The sequence below is a fragment of the Sceloporus occidentalis genome, unplaced genomic scaffold (assembly GCF_023333645.1).
Source record: "Sceloporus occidentalis isolate IW3139 unplaced genomic scaffold, rSceOcc1.0.p SCAF_4, whole genome shotgun sequence".
Lineage (NCBI taxonomy): Eukaryota > Metazoa > Chordata > Lepidosauria > Squamata > Phrynosomatidae > Sceloporus > Sceloporus occidentalis.
In genome coordinates, this window is record NW_028316984.1 from 84,360,119 (window position 1) to 84,381,060 (window position 20,942).

The 20,942-nt window shown below is 43.8% G+C and overlaps 1 protein-coding gene and 1 long non-coding RNA gene across 4 annotated transcripts in view; both read left to right on the plus strand.

Moving 5' to 3' along the window:
* Window positions 1-20,942, plus strand: part of LOC149314201 (uncharacterized) — a 303,565-nt gene that overhangs the window by 26,577 nt on the left and 256,046 nt on the right. The gene's annotated exons all lie outside the window — the stretch shown is intronic.
* The window catches only part of DTX4 (deltex E3 ubiquitin ligase 4), a 53,614-nt gene continuing 40,632 nt past the window's right edge, over window positions 7,961-20,942 (plus strand). The window contains exon 1 of the mRNA XM_089520647.1: window positions 7,961-8,418. Coding sequence (XP_089376773.1) covers window positions 8,202-8,418 — 217 coding nt within the window. The 5' untranslated portion in view covers window positions 7,961-8,201. The remainder of the gene's footprint in view (window positions 8,419-20,942) is intronic.

A 20,942-nucleotide genomic window follows, 5' to 3' on the forward strand; every position in this document is an offset into this window, starting at 1 on the left:
AATGCAAGATATTTTACCACATGCATTCAGTAGAAAATCTACAAATTTTGGAGTGGGAGCCTGTGATATCTTAGGCTGCATCTCCTCCACACTTCAAGTTGGAAATGACTTGAAGGCACACAGCAATCACAATAAAGTGTAAGTAAGTGTAAGTGTAAATGAACAATATTTTTGGTATTTTTTTGCTCCAAACAGAGAGGGGGCATTCCTGTTTGATTCCTTCTTGTACTTTTAAAGAAACAGAATGAGGAATCACTGACCCAGGAAGAGGATAAACACTACACTACCTCTCTTTTGCTGGTTGTTGCCTTGCCTTTTGACAACCAGAACAAGAGAGAGGTTGTACTGTTTACCCTCTTCCTAGGTCAGTGATTCCTCATCCAGTCCCTTTAAAATATATCACAGCAGAAGATGGAATCAAACAGGAATGCCCCCTCCCTGTTTGGAGCAAAAAAAAAATCACTAAAAATGTAATATTGTTCCTTTACACTTACTTACACTTTGTTGTGGTTGCTGTGTGCTTTCAAATAATTTCTGACTTATGGCAAACCTATCATAGGGTTTTCCTGGCAAGTTTCTTCAGGGGGGGTTTACCATTGCCATCTTCTAACTTACACTTATGCATTTGCAATGAACTTCCTGAAAGAAAACAGAGGGTGGCACTGCAGTAGCAACAAATAAAAGAGAGAAACATGTTCCCCAAAAAGGGTCCATCAGGCTCAAATTAGCCCAAGCCCAAACTGGTGCAAGATTAAACAACTGGCTGTGGTGTAACAATTAATATATATGCCTGTAATCTGTTTATCCTATGCATATATCTATTCCAAAATAAAATTGCCATGCCTAGAGTGCAGTTTTATATCCTGTTTTTGATGTGTGATTTGTGAGCGGGGAGTTGATGATGCTTTGCTTTCTGGACGGGTCATAATGGATCAAAGGTTAAGCACCTCTAGCCCATAAATTAAACCTGTACTACTATCAGAGCTTGTAAGGAAGAAATTGTATGGCGTGTGTGTGTGTGTGAATGGTAACATAGATGTAATAATTTCGAAAAGAACATATCAAGTGGGAATGTAGTTACTTCACTTCTGTAATGAATATAGTCTTCTAGATACATTTTAAAAGCTACTTTTAAAGAGCATTTAAATGAATGTTATAGGCATTTTAACAAGGATTTTTCAAGTTTTATGCCACACTTGTATAAATCTTGAAGTGTCCTCCCATCAGAAAAGTAAGGGGGAAAGAAATGAGGGAAGTGAGCAAGTAAGGGGGAAAGCAGTGAGCAATGAGGCAAGCTTTGCAACAGTATAGCAAGTAACAAAAGCAAATTACAAAATGCCACAAGTCACAGAAGTCAATTTCTTTTAAAAGCTCGTATTTCACTTTCTGATTGCTACAGTTTTACACAAAGCACATAACAAATATGGCGGGGGGGGGGGGGACAGCAAATCATGTGCTATGTCTTCATAGAGTATAGGATTTGGAAACAGTAATCCTTAGGTGGGAGCTTAATTTATGGGAAAAGTGAGTTGAATCAGTGTAAAATCAGCAAATATCGGAGATGGGAATTGTAGGGATGAACCGGCAGGTCTACTGAATGTTTGGTAGTTGAAAACATCTCAGATGGGCAACAGACACTGCAATTCCAGATTACGCTTTATTTTAATTTGAATTCAAATTACAGTCCAAAGGGAACAACTCAAAGGAGAGGGCAGTTCAAGGCCTTTGAGCAATGATTGGTGTCACACAGAAGCATCTTCTGCACAAGGCAGAAAGTTCTCTCTTTTTCCAGTTCAAAGCCATATTTCACTATACTTTTCCACAAGGTTGTGTTGATGCCATTAGGATGCACTCTTGGGAATCATTGAAGCCCTCCACCCCTGTTGCCTTTACCTTTCCACTGTGAAAAGACCAGGCATGAGGAACAGGTAGCATTTCAGATGCAGCTCCACGATCCCTTACCATTGCCTATGCTAACTAGGTCTGTATAGTGGGAGTTCAGCCCAATAACACTGCACTATGCTTGGATGTTCTGTCAGAGTTTCCTTCCTCAATGGCATCATGGTTACTGTTAGCTGCTGATGTAAAAGGAGTGGGTCTAATTTCCAGTATCAGCACAAGAAGGCTGCTCCCGCACTGAAGAAATAAAACAGTTTGACACTATTTTAATTACCATGGCTCAATGCTATGGAATTCTGGGATTTGTGGGGGAAGCAGAGCCCTCTGACAGGGAAGGCTAAACATCTCATAAAACTATAAATCCCAAAATTCTATAGCATTGAGTCACGACAATTAAATTGGTATCAAACTGTTTTATATCTGTAGTATGGATACCACCAAAGAATGATTGCCTTGCATTATCACCTGAATCTTGTCTGTGGATCCTGAGAACAGCTGCCTCTGCAGAGCATAGGATAGTAAGGGTCTGCTTCGGCCTTTTCTTTAAGATCTGGAGGGGAGGTTCCCTTTTTGGGCTACCATGGTGCAGGGCAGGCATTATTGGTCAGGATGCAAGAGGGGGCCTTCTTTGCAGAAGTACCAAGGCTATGGAACTGCATGGACGTTATCAGACAAGGGAAATTGGAAGTATAATCCAATGGCAATATGAATGCAATCATGGGGTTTCACATCATTGTGTGATAGACTACCACATGCAATTTCAGGCAATGGCAAGCTATTTTTGGGCCATGGGAAGTTAGTCTGAATGCAATTTGAATTCATGTAAATTTCCTGAACTAGCAAATTCATGTGAATGCATTCTGGCCCCACTTTCTTTTCATTTGAAATTAAGAGAAATTCCTCCCATGTGATAAACTCCCATGTCAAGGGAGATTTGTTTTTCTCATTCTTGTGGACTTCTGTCACTTTCCAAAACATTTTTGTTCTGCTGGGCATTTGATTTGTTGGGCTGAGAATATTTATCGTGCACTAAACACATATCCTCCAGCATCTCACAGTTGAAAAAATGGCCAAGCAACATCAGACTGTGGTCAAGATGGCCAAAATGATTAAGGGGGAAGAACACACAAGCTAGGAGAAGCTGTAGCAGTTTATTTTCCCCTGAGTCTACTCAGTCTAGTCAGAAGGGCAATGTTTTGCCTTTCCTCTCTTCTCCCCAACTGAATGTAAACTACTTTTGCACTCTGAACTCAGTTTGCAGCAATTGAAGTAAGCAGAGGACAAAGGGGGAAAGTGGAAGGAGGAGAGAGAAACGGGAGTATTTTTACAGCAGCTGAAAAAGTGGAGGAACAGTGGATTGATCTGGATGGTTCTTGTCAAATTGGAATAGCTAGTGAGAAAGTAATCCTAGGGTTCTTAAAAACACTTTAGCCGTTTTCATCTGCTGCAATTTTATATAATTTATTGTCCTTATATGTTCAGAAAACATTTCATAACTTTTTAAATGTAGTTGTAAGCTGTTTTGAGCACTTTGATGACAAGGGAAGAATGGGGTATAAGTTAAGAAATGTGCACGTTTAAAGTGCAATATTATCAAGCAATAAATAAATTACAAGGTTAAAGGGAGGTGATGAATTTGGGATGTGTGGGTGCCTATACACACGTGTGTGAAGCTATGATAGCATTATGATTCTGAAAATAGATATACCCAATAACAACAGTGGAGAGTCCTGATCTTTCTATACAGCTGTAGTGTCAGTTGTTGTGAAAATGTAGAACAGTAACAACTGATGGCAAGATACATTTTGAACTAAGGTGCATTGCAGTGGTTGCTTCTTCAGACTGAAGAGAAGCAAGAATTGTAAGAATCAGAGCACTCATCCAGTAGGACAGAACCTTAGAATCTGTGTCCCTCCAGATGTTGAACTACAGGTGCTATCACTCCTCATAATAGGTCAGGGAGTCCAAAAGCAATAAAAGGCCAAAATTTCCCTAGCCTCCAGTAAAACCAATATTATATAGGTGGCAGATATAGGCACTTCTGAATCATGAGTAGGTAGCGTGGGAGGTAGCAACTCTATTCCTTCAGTTGTTTTGGCATTGCAGAACCGATAATCTTCACTAATGGCCATGCTGGGTAAAGCTGTTGGGAATAGGTCAAAAATATTTGGAAGCCTACAGCTGCTCATTCCCAATGCCTGAAACCAATGAAGATGATCAGCCCTTTCCATCTCCACCTAAATAGCAGACCCTGTCGGGGGCCCTTTCATTCTACACAATTACAGTATCCACGGATTTTTTTATCCATGGATTCAAGCATCCACAGTTTGAAAATATTTTTAAAATGTAGAAATTCTCAAAAGCAAACCTTGATTTTGCCATTTTGTGTAAGGGACACCATCTTACTGTGCTGTTATATTTAATGAGACTTGAGTATCCATGGATTTTAATATCCACAGGGGGGGCCTGGAACCAAACCCCAGCAGATATCAAGGGTCCTACTGTATTATGATTTCACTTTGATTGCCATAGCAGCAGCATCCTATGGAAGCATGGAACCTGCAGTTTAGGGAGTGGTACTTCATTCACAACCAGAGAGCACCATGGGTGCCTTCCCAGACTACAAACCCCAGACGTTCATAGGATGCAGCCATGGCCATTAAAGTGGAAGCTTAGCACTATAACTGTGTATTGCGAAAGGGCCCAGCCCTCAGACGGATGTTAGATATAAAGGGCATTTATTCTGTGGACTGTATGAATTCTATCTGAATATACTCACAGGATTGAAATGGTTTATTCTTTGGATTTTATGAATTGTCTCTAAACATTTGGGACTCCTAAACCTAAATCATTTACTAGTTCCAAGTATGGTAATTCATTGACATTAGGGGAAATACACAATTGTTGATTTCTCATTTGGCAGTTGTTTCAATGGGTATACTCTAATAGGGACTAACAATTGTATGTAGGTCACCCAGATATTTTCAGTTATTACATATTCTGAGAAAAGATTTTTAAAATGCGCTTGTGATTGCAATGTATTATTGCAAAGTTTTTAGTTAAACCATTTTATTATGATAGACGGGGAAACAGCTCTCCTGGGTCTTTTCCCCTCCTTTCCTCTCCCCCCATAATGTGCAACTTCGTCTGTGACACAACATCGTCACACATCATGCGTTCCCTTGCCCTGTTCCACATTGGCTGCTGCTGGCGGAAGGCAGGGAAATGAATGGGGAGACGATGTGTGCACTATATTGGGAGAGCCAGGTGTGCACTGAATTCATAGGTAATGTTAGAGCCTCAGCCGCCTCAAACGCTGGATGTGACAATAAAAATAAAAAAGCATTTTGTACACTGGGACGTGTTTTTGAAATACGAATTGTATAAAAACCTTTCTTGATCAACCTAAAGTGGCCACAAGAATTATTTAGCTTCTAATAATGGTCCTGCTTTGCTGGATGTGACAATAAAAAAGAACATAGCATTTTGTACAGTGGAACGTGCTTTTGAAATGCAATTTGTATAGAACATTTCTTGACCATACTAAAGTGGCCACAAGAAATTTTTTAGCCTCTAACAATGGTCCTACTTTAAAAAGGTGGAAATTAGTGTTTTGCTGGCAGCAAATACAAAGGGGGGGGGGGAATGGATGCATTTAAATACATTTAATGCATTTAAAGAGAGAGGTGCCTTGGTAGAAGATGATTAATTGAATTGAAATATTATTTCTATACCGCCGTTCCCACGATCATGGTTGTTTAGAAACAATACAAATACAATACAATACAGATGAAAAAGAAAACAAATTTAACAATGAAAAATACCCCAAATAAAACCAAACACAACTATACATCATTAAAATCCATCATAAAATCAGTTAAGAATTAATAATCAATCTAAAAATACAATACAATACACGGTACACAGGGGAAAAACAATCAGGACATGTGAGGGAAGGCTTGACAAAATAAATGAGTCTTCAGGTTCTTCTTGAACAACTCCAGGGAGGGGGCTAAGCGGAGCTCCTCAGGGAGAGCGTTCCAAGATTGTGGGGCCGCAACAGAAAATGCCCTTTGCGCCGTTAGTACAAATCTTGTCTTGGGAACGCTCAGAAGATTTTTCCCACCCGACCTGAGTGTGCGGGGCAGATTATATGGGGAGAGGTGGTCCTCCAAGTACTCTGGGCCCAAGCCATTTAGGGCTTTATAGGTAACAACCAACACCTTGTATTGGGCCCGGAAGCGGATTGGCAGCCAATGCAGATCTTTCAATATCGGTGTTATGTGGCTGGCCCTGGAGCTACCAGTGACCAGCCTAGTGGCCATATTTTGAACCAACTGCAGCTTCCGAGTTTGGTACAAGGGTTGCCCCATGTAGAGCGCATTATAGAAATTAAAGGTTGTTTTCCAGTTGAAAAAGATCACTAAGCTGATGGAAATGGTTTGACGCACACACACACACACACACACTGCTGTGAAGAGACTATCCTCGTCACAAAGGCAGAGTGACCAGAGGTCCTCCTTTTCCAGGACATGTCCTCCATTTCCACCTTCTTTTCAAGAGGAATCCCCAAATGGTCCTCCATTTTGATTAAGTCTAAGAAGCCTGAGTTTACATTTCTAGGAGTGTTTTAGCATAAATTTGGTCATGTCCTACATTACATAGGACATTATATAAATGGCTATATGGTCAGAATGACTAGAGGTCCTCTTTTTCCAGGACACGTCCTACATTTCCACCTTATGCCCAGGAGGAATTCCACAATGTCTTCCATTTTGCGCAGGGCTAAGAAGCATCAGTTTACATTTCTAAGAGTGTTTTTAATTTTTATTTGACCATGTCCTACATTACAGAAGTGGTTATATAATATATAGCCAGGTGACCAGACACCCTCCTTTTCCAGGACAGGTCCTACATTTCCACCTTCTGTCCAGGAAGAATCCCCAAATGGTCCTCCATTTTGAGCATGGCTAAGAAAGCACAAGTTTACATTTCTATAAGAGTGACTTTAGCTTTTATTTTGGGAGTGTCCTCCATTTGTTTTCTTGAAATGTAAATCCATGCTTCTTAGTGATGCTCCAAATGGAGGGCATTTGGGGAATTCCTCCTGGGCAGAAGGTGGAAATGGAGGGCAGGTCCTGGAAAAGCCTGGTCACCCTGACTAGATATTATGTAGCCACTTAAATAATGTCATGTAATGACCAAATAAGAGCTAACAACACTCCTAGAAATGCCCTGCTACACTATTTTGGGGTGCCTTGTCCTCCTTTTGAGGTGAGGACTGGAGGCCACAGCTGCTGCTGGCCATCCTTCCTCCAAGGGCTTCCCTTCAAACGGCTGCAGCACCGAAAGGCCAGGCTGCCCAGGGCGAGTCCACAAGGGAGGAAATAGGGGAGGATATTGGGCCATTCCTTCGCCGAGACTCCCCCTATTTTGAGCGCGGCGGTGGTTCAGTCCCGCTTGCAGCCGCTGTTCCTTCAGTGTGGTCAGCAGGTGGCGCTGTGGCGCTGGTGGCCACAGGAGGAGGGGGGCTTATAGGGGCGGGGGGCCGAGCATGAGGTAATGGTAGTGAGAGAGAGGAGGGGGGCTCGCCGCGACGTTCCATTCCCTGGGAGCTCGCGACGTTCCATTCCCGGGGACGTTCCATTCCCTGGGAGCTCGCGCTGCGGCTGCTTGCTCCTTTTGCAAAAAGGCTAGGAGATTGCACGGCGCCGGCGGATTGCAATAGGAAAGAGCGAAGTGTCCGTCCCGTGCAATGGCCGATTGTTCCTCCGTGTTGGAAAGAAGGCAACGCGTCGGCTGGGGTTTTGCATTGCGCTTGCATTGCCGAGAAAACCCCACTCGCCCGGCGGATTCCTCGTAGAAAGGAGACAGTGTGTGGAGGAAGGGAAGAGGAGAGCCAACAGGGAGAGAGGTGCAGCGAGCAGGAGCGGCTGCTGCATCTAGTGCCCGAAGAGGAGGAGGAGAAAGTAGAGCATGAAATGCCGAGGAGGTTGAGCTGAGAAGGAAAAGCTGGGAGAGATGCAACTGGTGTAACTGAGTCACCCTTTTGGGGGAGAGAGAGAGCTACTCCTGGGAGGCTCCTTTGCGGATGAGCCAATGAGGGACCCTGCTTCCCAGCTCCCTGACTGGATGGAGCCTTGTTGTCTTTTAAATGCAGGGCTGCTGCTTGGTCTTGGCCTCTGAAGCGAGCGAGAGGCTCCTTGGCAAGGAGGGAGGCTCCGCAGTCCCAGCCCGAAGCAGGCTCCTCGGCTGGGCCTCCCTGCTGCTGCTGCCGCTGCTGCCTCTGGCGCCCGGGGGAGATGCTGCTGGCCTCGGCGGTGGTGGCGGTGTGGGAATGGCTGAACGAGCACGGGCGCTGGCGGCCCTACAGCCCCGCCGTCAGCCACCACATCGAGGCCGTTTTGCGGCAGGGCTTGCCCCGCACCGGCGGCAGCGTGGTCCTGGGCCAAGCGGAGCCCCGCCTCGCCCCCTACATCCTCGACCTCCACTCCATGCACCAGTTCCGCCAGGACACCGGTGAGCCCCCCCGACGAGCCTCCTCCTTTCCCGGACACTGTCCTCCAGCCCCCCTTCTCTCCAGGAGCCTCCCTTTGGAGCAGCCATTGTCTAGAGAGCGGTGCTCCGAGCTTTCAGGGGGACCTGTCCTCCGTCATGTAGGACATTGGTACAGCCAGGGCGACCGACCTTCTCCAGGACCTGTCCTCCATCTCAGCCTTCTCTCCAGGAGGGATTCCCAATGGCCTTTATTTGGGGCATAGCTAAGAAGCCTGGATTTTACATGACTAGGATTATGAGTGGGGTTTTGTGAAGCTTTCCTTTGGTCATGTCCTCCCTTCTCCTGGAAGGTCCTCCATTTCCTAGTGCCTGGTCCTCCTTGGGGGCGAGGAGCCATCGGGTTGCCTTCTCCTGGGGTCCCTTGCCATGGACTCAGGGAGCCAGGGCTTGGGGCTGAGCAGATGCATCCTCCAGGGGCAGAGGTGTCTGGGGCCACAGGTGCCAGGGCGAGCAGAGGAGGACCAGGCACCGCAAAATGGAGGACAGTCCAGAAAAAGGGAGGACGTGACCAAAGAAATGCTAAGAACACTCCTAGGAGGATAAATCCATGCTTCTTAAGCAGGTTCCAAAACGGAGGAGATTTGGGAATTCCACCTGGAAGCTGGTTGAAATGGAGGACGTGTCCTGGAAAAGGAGGACATCTCAAGCTCCTGGTCATAGGTTCCTAATCGGCCTATGCCCCACCTGTCACTGCCAAAGGAGGAGGAGGAGGAGGTCTGAGTGTCGTCTTTTCGGGAGTCAAGGGGGATCTGGGGTGAGTCTGGCACAGTGCCAGTGCCAGCCCTGGCAATAAATACAGTAGGCTTCTGGGCTGCACAGATCTCAGAGCCCAGAGTGCTTCTTCCCCTCTTGGTGCTTCTCTGGTGGCTTCTTGCACTGCTTTGTTGTTAGTATTTTTCAGCCCCCAATTGAATTGAATCCTCCATCTCTCTCAGTACTCAGCACCCCCACTCATCCGCCTCTAGTTTTGTTTTTAATAGTTAATGTGTTTAATAATGTTTTAGGGGAGGGAGGCAACAGTTGGGGAACTGGACATTGTATGTCTTCTTTTTAATTGTACGACGCCTCGATCGTCTTCTGATAGAGACACAGGGTAAAAGTTAAGCATTTATTTATTTATTTATTAGCAGAATAAATAAATGCCACAAGCAGCATGGCTCCCTTGGGAGTAAACTTGGTCGGACTCAGAGAAACCTCACTTTGGACTAGGCAGGCATAGGAATTGGCTACTTGTCTCTTTTCAGAATAGCAGAGGTAAAGTATAGCTCCCTCCCTGTATTTGTCTTTAAAAGGGAGTAGTATAAACAAAAATGCTAAGACAGGGTGTGATGAAACTTTGTCCGTATGTGCTGTTTAATGTTATATGTAGGAGGAAAATTTTAAAACCCAGTGTAACAGGATAAATTACTGACTCACAACAATGATTCCCCAGAGAAATGTGAATGATAAATAAATGGCTGCAAAATCTGACTGTATGTTAACAAACCTGAAATAAAGGGTCACCTTTCTGCCAGAGGAGGTGACTCAGTGGCCCACCAGATGTTGTTGGATGAGAATCCCTGTAAGAGCCAGCTAGAACAGCCAGGAGTGATGGGAAGTGTAGTCCCATTTCCCACTTTTCTCTATAGGCTATGAAAAAAGAGGGAATGGATACATCGTTTCTCTATATGTATTGCAAATAGGGATGGGATAGTTAAGGAATTGTTAAGAAGTAGCAACAAATCCAGGTTGAGTGTCCAACCTGAGGTTTGTAGTCCCCAGCTTCCTCCAAGGAAATGTATGCACAGTTATGTGGATGGATGTCAGCTACTGGTTTTTGCAAAATAATTATCAGTGGGTATTAATGAGGTGTGATTTCTGATGTTTGTTCTCTGTGTGGAAATTCTCTACAAAGGCAGGGTGACAGTTAGGGAAAAAACCCTATAGACCCAAAATAGTAGTTATATTGAATGGAAAACTGTATAACGAAGATTCCTGATTAGCAGAATCTGTGCTTTAAGGCCTGGAGATATTGACAGACGTGTGGGTGGCACTCCATGGCTGCTGGATTCCCCCCACCTCTGCCCTCCTTTTTTTCATTCACACCTTGGATTTCGTGATCTGATGATAGTTGACAGCCTCTGTATAAAACATTTCTGTGAAATACCTTTAGCGAAGCAAGTGCAATCTCATGGCTGAAAAAACAACAGCAAATCAAATGTAGGTGGGGAGTTGGTTTTGCTGGCAAGACAAAAATATCTTGGGAAAGCCATCAGCTTCCTTGGCTGGGAATCCCTGTTTGCTATCACTGGTGAGCTCACTTCTAGAAGAAGTAAAGCTATTGGATCAGGAGATTAGCTGGGAGGAGATAACAGGTGAATCAGGCCACCACCGTGCATAAGAATGAAATTCCTCCTGTTACAATGCAGCAGATTGCTTATCTGATAGACTGAAACTGGATGAGGGGGGAATTTGGAAGAGGCTGAGGAGGATGCATCCAAACCCAGATCAGAGAATGCAAAGAGATATAACCCTAACTGAGGCAGAGACAGGTGACAGAACAAGGCATGGACGAGGGACCCTTACAACTCCTTTAATTCAAAGACATAGTGATGTTAGTCTGGATCAGAATGCCAAGGGATCTTGTGACAGCTCTGAGAGCAGCTAACAGCTAGAGAGAGTTGGCATCTGGAGTAGACTTAAACCTGTGGAAGCTTATGCTACCAAATTTTTTATCTTAGATCCAAAACACACTGCAGAGATTATCCAGTTTGAGACTGCTCTAACTGCCCTGGCTCAATGCTAAGGAATTCTGGCAACTGAAATTTTGTGAGACATTTAGCCGCCTCTGTCAGAGACCTCTGGTGCGACAATAAACTACAGTTCCCAGGATTCCCTAGCACTGAGCCACAAAAGTTAAAGCAATCTCAAACTGAATTATTTCTGCAGTGTGTTTTGAACCTTAAGTCAGTCTCAGAGCTGCTACAAGAACTCTTTTAGTTGTAAAGCTCAGTTGTAAGGCTAACATTTTAAGAGGGAGGCAACATTGCAAGAGATGTGAGTCCAGCTTTCTACCTTTGGCTACTCATAAACTGGAAAAATTAAAAAGTCACTTTGCAAGTATTAGTAAAGAGAGCCCTGCAAAGAACATGATAAAATAATATTCTCTGGTCATTTAATCAAGCTCCAAAGGTAACCTGGAATCTGGTCTGTAATTTTGAGTTCATTTGTTCCATCTCCTTTAAGACTGCATTTTACCTGGTGTGATTTTACAAGAAATTTTTTTTTTTGAACTCACAAGTGAAGTTGGTTTGGCTGTAAATTAAAACATCAGGTTCTTATAGAGGCCATTATAATGAAGGCCCTCAACTTGCCATTTGCATGCCTCAAAGCATGATGGTACTCATAGTAGTGAAGTTGAAGGCTTTCATGGCCGGCATCCATAGTTTTTTTATGGGTTTTTCGGGCTATGTGGCCATGTTCTAGAAGAGTTTCTTCCTGCCGTTTCGCCAGCATCTGCATGAGCCTCCTGGCCTGAGGCCTGCCATCAGCACAGAACAATACCCATGCAAATCACTCCTGCATTCCCAGGCTCACACAGTATACTCTCTCTCTCTTTCTCTCTCTCTTTTTTTTCCAGGCAAGCATTCTCTGAAGATACCAGCCACAGATGCTGGTGAAACATCATGAAGAAACTCTTCTAGAACATGGCCACATAGCCTAAAAACCCCACAATAAACTACTCATAGTAGTCTTTCCATCTGAACTTGGTGCCCTGGCAGGAATAAAAATTCTGGTATACTGCTGCCTGTTGCCTTTATTCCTCTAGATACATGGCTATCTCTCTTCCTGAAGAGTTCCTGTTCCTTCAAAAGACTTAGGGGCTGTACAGACTGCCCCTTTCTTGGCTGCATCAGGACCGCAGCAACCTTATGTTGTGGCCCTGATCTGGCCTCTGGAGGGCTCAAAAAACAGCCACAAAAAGTGACCCCCTTTTTGTGCTCTCCAAAGGATGCCATAGCCATGGGGGCACGACCGTATGGTGCCCCTTTGGCGCTTCGTCATCTGGACGCAGCGCCGGAGGTGCGTCATGATGGCACGTGCCGTTTGGAGCAGTGTGCGCCATCATGGTGCCCTGGGGCAGAGTTAGGGCCTGTAACATCAGGAAGCTGCATCCTGACTCCGCCCACAGTCTGGCCTTTCAGGCTGGTCTGGATAGCCCCTTACTTACCCTCATGTACCCAGAATTGCTTCTTGTTTGATGACACACCTTCATTAAATTCTTCCAGATCCCTCCTTAAAGTCAATTTTTTCTAGGAATTCAAAGATATAGCCATGTTAATCTGTAGAATCAGTATATAAAGAGATCTTGTGGCACCTTTGAGTCTAACTGAAAGAAAGAAGTTGGCAGCAGGAGCTTTTGTAGGCCTCACTCTACTTCCTCAGGTGCATAGTCTATGAAAGCTCATGCTGCCAACTTCTTTATTTCAGTTAGTCTCAAAGGTACTACAAGATCTCTCTACATACCTTTTCTAGGAAAGTTTTGACAAGAAAAAATCCCCACGTCTTATGCCTTACTATAGGAGTGGGCAACCTTTTTGGCCTTTAGGACCACATGTGGTTCCAGGTGGTGGGTTGCAGGGTATCTGTACTCACATTCCCCTCCATAGTCATGCACAGTGCACTCCTTCCATCTCAGCCCACAGGGAGAGAAACACTTAAGTGCCACTTTCCATGCCTGCTGAGAGAAAGGAATGGGATTACTGGAGGAATTACCATATATACTCTACTATAAATCGACCTCGTGTATAAATCGAGGTCAGGTTTTGGGGCTAAAATGCTGGATTTTGGCATAAGTCGAGGGTAAAATTTAGGGGTATGGAATAAAGGATCTATAGGATGAAGCAAAGGAAAATTATGCCAAAGAGCTTAACAAAATTCCAGAAGGCATAAATTCCTGAAGTGCTCCCACTAAAAGCTGGATGGATGATAAAGTGGGGGGGGGGGGAGGAGGTCAATTTTGCCTTTCACCAAGGGATGTTTCCTTTTTTATAAGAGTTAAAGTACATTACTTACATTGACCCATGGATAAGTCAACACAGTTTTTAGGTCAATTTTTGACTAAAATTTCTAGACTTATACATGAGCATATACAGTAGCCTCCTCTCACAATGATTATTTGGCAACCCTGTTATGGGGGTTTCTGGGGCTGAAGTGTGTGACATGCCCAAGGTCACCCAGTGGGTATCCATGTCTGAGCGGGTGATCGAAGTCTGATCTCCAGAGTTGCAGTCCAGTGCTCAAGCCAGTACTTAGTATAACTAATACATTCATCCTTCCATATTCACTGGGGTTAGGGGCACAGGACCCCTGCGAATGTGGAAAAACCGCAAATAACAAAAAGTATGTTTTTACCTGAGGGAACACCTCTCTAGGAATCTCTAGGTCCTCCAGTGCAACTCTGTGGTCAGCATCTATCAGACATTGACCATAGAATTGGAGGAGCTACAAACGCCTAGTGGAGTGTTCTATCTAGGAATCTCAAGGTCCTTTAGTGCAACTTTTGGTTAAAGTTGACCATAGAGTTGTGCTGGAGGACCTAGATATTTCTAGAGAGAACATATTAATAAAATCTGTGAATAATCACATCTGCAAAAGTCAAAGCCACACATGTGGAGGGATGATTGTACTGAAGCAGCCCATCATTTCATCTGTCATCTTGGGGAAATGCCTTGTGAATTTTCTGCTCCTTGTGGCTTCAGCTACCATTTTTCCTTATAAGCTGCTGGGACAGTGGTAGCAGGAAAGTAAGAGAAGAATAGGTAGGTTATGAAGGCCTGATGTGGCTTTTAGGTTGTTCTCTTTGTGACAAATAACTATAGAGTTAACTTATTTCCTGACTCCTCAAGTATTCATCTAGTGCTTCAGATATTGCTATTTTTGGGTGTCCAGAGCATTAAGAATACACACTGAGTTATTGTATTGCCAAAGGTCCATCTGGTTTAATTTTCTGATTTCTGCCATGGTATATTGTTTTGAAATCTGGCTTGTTGTGAAGCACAAACCTCTTTCTGCTAACAAGCCATGTTTTGTTAATTAACCATAGTCTGAACCCATGTGTTGCTATTTGCTAACAAACTTGGACCTTTTTAGGTGGTTCAGACCTGTAGCCATGGCTTGCCTCTGGTTTGTGTCTACAGCTACCCACTCTGAAACATGAGCTGACAAAAGAGACAGGAGAGAAACAAATAAAAAATGGGGTAACAAGCCATGATTTGTTTGGTCCTGTGCTGTGCAATTAGTAGTTTAAGCAACAATCCCTGGGTGACACAGACTTATTGTGATATGCAGCTGTACTAACGAAACACATGCTCCAGGAAAGTTTATAAGCTGAGCATTATCAAGATAGCCATACATGTTAATTGTCTTCAGCATGCAGCAATCTTAATAGGAATTCATCTGATCATGTTAAAAAAAAAGAAAGAAAGAAAAGCAATTGATATGTGTAGCCTCTGCAAAATCTCATGGCAAGGAATGCCATAAACTCATTCTGTGAAGTCATAATTTTGTTGTGTTTATGCTGTGTCTACTGGTAAGCATTTTCATTGGATCAGCCTAAGTTATATTGTTATGAGAGAGACTGCCTTATGACTGTCCTGAGGAGATGGGTGTGTACCATGAGAACAATTTTTTTGTATTCACCCTTTTCACACTAGCATGCAGATATTTAAGTTTTAGCTGTCACTATGAAGCAATGGTAATGTGTGACTCTGATGTCACGGTGGCAGGGAATCTGCTCCAGGTTTTAACCCAAACTTTAAAGGAGTTTTTACTTTTGCCTGATGTATTTTGTGTATTGGGATTGGCCAAAAAGGTATCACTGTTTTGTGGATTTTGGATATTGTAGTTTGCTGTATGGGCAACACAGCTACTCCTGGATATATTTAAAGGAGCTGTTCAGGGTGCTGAAACTATTTGCAGGACAGCTCCTTTAAAGTATGGACTAAATCCCAATGTGGATTTACTCTCTACTGACTTGAAAGCTAGCAACTGTCACTGCTGTGGTGGTTTATTGGTTAAACCACTGTTTGCACAGCAGATGACCAAATAAACTATGGCTTGTTTCCCCCATAGTTTCTTTCCTGCTCCTTTTGTCATATCATGCTTCAGGGTAGGTAGCTGCAGACAGAAGTCAAAGACAAGCCATTGTTTGCTTGGGCAATGATAATAATCGTATTATCCTTAGTTGAGAATTTGTTGTGGATATATGTATAGTTATGGACATGTGGATAATACCTTTGAGGAAATAAAATCACATTTTGAACTCTCTGTCCCAGGGTATTGTGGATGTAGGACTCATTTTTGTCATGTAATTTCTATTGCCAGATTCCTACATAAAGAAGCTAGCACTCAGCAAAAGGTTTTTGCTCCCTGTGAGAGATGAATTAACATGCAGACCAGCGCCTTGTCTGTATAGCAATGGCTGGGGCTCCATCACTCCCCTCCTTTTCCTCCTACTCACACCCTTTACTCTGAATAAAAATACTATCCCTCCCCATAGTAGCTTCTTCAGTGGTCGCCAGGGCAATAGCTGCAGTGTGTTGGCCTGTCCTTCCACTTCCCTGGCTGAAGTTGCTGAGGCAAAGTCTAACTTATTTGGGAATCTAACCTCATCTCAGCTCAGTATTAGAGCCAAGGTTGGGGGGGGGGGTCAAGAAAGAAAGTAGGCTGGGCAGGCTGCCACTCTGTCTGTAGCCCTTTGTCAGCTCAGAGACAGGCTGAGATTAACGTTTGCTTTGCTCTTGGAGAAAGAATGGTTGAAGAAGAATACAAACAACAACAAGTTTCCTCCAAGGCAGAAGAGGGTCCCTAGAGAGTTAGGAGAGAGGCTTTCAGTTTGCTGGGGGAAAATAGAAAAAGGAGTCAGGAACTTCTGCCTGTTTATATGTTCAGAATTTCATATAGGGGTATCTTTGACTTCCTTTAGTATTCACATTTTATATCCAAAGTGCTTTACAATGAATAAACTCTTTCTGTTCCTAACTGAAGTAATCTTTATTCCCATGTATGGGGTCCTAAAGAAAGGGTGCACTAGGAAGACACAATGTTCCTTGTGTTTCATGAGTAAGACATAAAGAATATGGTGGATTTTGTGATGTGCAGGTGTGCATGTATGTGCACACACAGGCTTTGTGGCATGCTTTTGATAATTTTCTAAAGGACTCGCTATTTTCCCCCACAAAGGGTTGGCTGTTGTTAGTAGGCAACATGTGGAAATGGCTAGAAATAATCCTTTTGTGAATATGTACGGCCACAGCTGATGCTATAAAGTGTAGCACTGTTTTCTGTTCCCTTCATGTGGAATATCTCCCCATCAGCAATGGTGGAACAAGTTATAGGCATGTTTGTAGGTTCATCATCACATACAAATGATTTCTAGCTGTCCTGGGAGAAGAAATCTGACCTATCAGATCCAAGGGACATGTGACACACCTTTATCGTTGGTCCCTTCACTCCAATTATTTATGCTTTCTTTGCCAAGGGATTCTGAAGCTCTAAATCACTGGTTCTCAAACTTTGGTCCTCCAGGTGTTTTTGTCTTCAACTCCCAGAAGCCCCAGTCACTGGCCAAAAGCCAAACATTTATGGAAGCTGTTGCTGCTGCGGCTGTTGTTCAAGTCATTTCCAATTTATGGTGAACCTATCATGGGACAAGATATGTTCAGAGGAGGTTTGCCATTGCCTTCTCCTGAGGCTGAGAATATATCACTGGTCCAAGACACCCCCCCCCCCCCAATTGAGTTTGATGGCTGAGCAGGGAATCGAACCCTGGTCTCCAGAGTCATAGCCCAGCACTCAAACCACAACACCACACTGGCTCTTATGGAAGCTGTAGTTCCAAATAAATGGAGGACAATAAATTGTGGAAGCATGTCCTAAATTGTTCTTGAAGAAGAAATAATTTCCAAGTTCTCTTGTCTCAGTCACTAACACTTATAAGAATTTCTTATACTAAAGGATGGAACTTCTCTATTTCACAAATTACATAGGTTTCCATAATCTAGTGTTGTCCATTGTTCCTTGCAGTGTGTTAGACAGAGGAGGGGGTTCTTCTCTATATTGTGAGGAACACTGCATGCCAGGCACAGTATACAGACATTAGCCTGTTTTTCTGTAATGTGTTTTTCTGTTCTGTGATAGGTAATTAATTCTTTCTTGCTCCATATCATACCTCATATGGAACAGAAAGCATACTAAATAACCTTTTCCTCAAGTAACACTTCAGCAGAGTGACACAACTCTTTCAAGGGAAGCTATGTTTATTCATTAATTACATTTACAGTGCCTTGCGAAAGTATTCATCCCTCTTTGACTTTTGCACATTGTGTATGTTCAGTTGAAAAGGATATAATTGGCATTGTTACAATTTAATGTACATGAGATAATCAATACTGTGAAAGTGAAAAGTATTTGTGACACAAAAGTTAAGTAAATGGTAACATTGTACACCCAGGGGGTACCAGTGTTTATTAAATCCATTCCAGTTCCAGGTTGGAACATAATAATAATAATAATAATAATAATAATTATTATTATTATTATTATTATTATTATTATTATTATTTATTTATTTATTTATTTATAGCCCGCCCAATCACAAGGAATCCAGGCGGGTTACAACAGTAAAAATAAAGATAATAAAATAAAATACAATAAATAAATAAAATACAATAAAATTAAAGAGAGTGAAGTGAGTACATTCACAGTTAGGCCTGATGGAAGTTGGGCCTCTCTTTTTCACTCCCTCCCAGGTCTGATGATGATGTCATGGAGGGAGGACTCTTCTTCTTGAGGCAAGGATTTTATTTTAATTAATTTTAATTTAATTCTTCTCATTAAATTTAAGAGAAGAATAGGTGGACAGAGTGACATAAGTCACAGTAAATGGGGAGTAGAACTAGGTAGGGAAGGCTTGCCGGAAGAGATCCGTTTTAAGAGCCTTCTTAAAGGCTGTAAGAGTAGAAATGTCACGGATCTCCTTCGGCAGGTCATTCCATAGCTTCGGAGCTGCGATGGAAAAGGCCCTCTGGGTGACTGAAGTTAGCCTAGATTTTATTGGCTGAAGTAGATTCTTCCCCGAGGACCTTAGAGTGCGGGACGGACAGTATGGAAGTAGGACCCAAGCCATGTAGGGCTTTGAAGGTAATCACCAACACCTTGTACCTTGCCCGGAAACTAATTGGCAGCCAGTGAAGGGATTTCAAAACCGGTGTTATGTGATCGGTACGACGAGTACCTGTAATTAACCTGGCTGCCATATTTTGTACAAGTTGAAGTTTCTGAACTTGGCACAAGGGTAGCCCCATATACAGCGCATTACAGAAGTCCAATCGAGAGGTGACCAGCGCATGTACAACTGTTTCAAGGTCTCCCTGCTCCAGGAAGGGGCGCAGCTAGCGTATCAGCCGAAGCTGATAACAAGTGCTCCTGACTGTCGCATCTACCTGAGCTATCAGGTGAAGCGACGAGTCAAGGAGCACCCCTAAGCTGCGGACAGAGTCTTTCAGGGGAAGTGTGACCCCATCCAGAACTGGCTGACATAATTCCATACCTGGGCTTGGGTTTCCTATAACAAGTACCTCCGTCTTACCTGGATTCAGCTTGAGTCGGTTTTCCCTCATCCAGTCCATTACCGCCCCAAGACAGGCATTCAGAGGAGAGATGCCATCCATAGACACTGCATCAGTTTGAGACATAGAGAAATATATTTGGGTGTCATCAGCGTACTGATAACATCCTGCCCCATGTCTCCGGATGATTTTTCCCAGCGGCTTCATGTAAATGTTAAACAGCATAGGAGACAATATTGCGCCCTGGGGTACACCAAATTTTATCTCTCTTTTAGAAGAGCAACTGTCTCCTAGCGCCACCATCTGGAATCTGCCTGAGAGGTAGGACCGGAACCACTGTAGAACAGTGCCTCCGATACCTAACTCTCTCAGGCGTTCTAGAAGGATACCATGGTCGATGGTATCGAAGGCCGCTGAGAGGTCTAAGAGCACCAGCAGGGTCACACTTCCCCTGTCGATGCCTAGACGGAGATCATCAACTAAGGCGACCAAGGCCGTCTCAACTCCGTATCCTGCCCTGAATCCGGTTTGAAATGGGTCCAGATAATCAGCTTCATCCAAGACTGCCTGTAGTTGATTGGCGACCGCCCTCTCGATCACCTTGCTCAAGAATGGCAACAACGAGACTGGCCTATAGTTATTTCTATCCAGAGGGTCCAGGGAGGGCTTTTTTAAGAGTGGTCTGACCACTGCCTCCTTAAGACAAGAAGGCAGGGTACCCTCCCTGAAGGATGCATTGATTATATTTTTCAGCATCAGCTTGACTATATCACCCCCCTGGACAGCCAGCCAGGATGGGCAAGGGTCAAGAGGGCAAGTCGTTTTTTTCAGACTACTAAGGAGCTTGTCCACGTCCTCAGTACTTACCGACTCAAATTGATCCAGTCTAACAGTAATGGCGGAGGCGTTGGATGCCTCTCTCATTGCTTCTGACTTAAAGTTGGCATCTAAATCAGCTCTTATCCGAGAGATTTTATCTGTGAAATAATCATTAAAAGCATTACAGTAAGCTATTGTTGACTCTAATAGAGGGTTCTGGGTGGGAGGCAGTTGTGTTAAACTCCTTACCACCCTGAACAGCTCAGCTGGACGAGATTTCACAGATGCGATAGATGCAGAGTAGAAAGATTTTTTGGCTGCATCTATCGCCATTTGATAGGACCTAAGAAAAGTCCTATGAAGTATCTTATCAGATATGAGTTGAGATTTCAGCCAACGCTTCTCTAGTCGTTGTCCAACCCGCTTCATTTGTTTAAGCTCTTCAGTGTACCAAGGGTTACGGTTTTTACTGGGTTGGAAGGGACGCTTGGGAGCGATCATGTCTATAGCTCTGGTGATGTTGTTATTCCATAAATTAACCAGAACTTCAACAGAGTCACTGGCACTGCCAACCATAGAACCCCCTAGGGCTTCTTGGAACCTAATGGGTTCCATCAGCCTTCGAGGGCGGACCATTTTAATTGGTCCTCCACCCCTAGAGGGAGGAATAGTAGTCTCCAGACCAACCTTAACCAGGAAATGATCCGTCCATGATAATGCGGAGATACTAGTTATTTCTGCCCATGGATATGCCTGTTTGGTACAGAAGACCACATCAAGAGTATGACCTGCAGAATGCGTGGGCTCAGAGACTATCTGGGAGAGGCCCATGTTTGTCATGAAACCCATGAATTCCCGAGCCGCACCAGTAAGATTAGTCAAATCACCCTTGAGAGGGATGTTGAGGTCGCCCAGGACTAACAGCCTAGGCGATTCCAACATCAGCTCTGAGACTAGTTGTGTCAGCTCAGTTAGGGAGTCTGTTACGTTACGGGGTGGGCGATAGACCAACAGAATCCCCAAACTCTCCCTGGTCTTCAAGCGAAGGTAAATGCA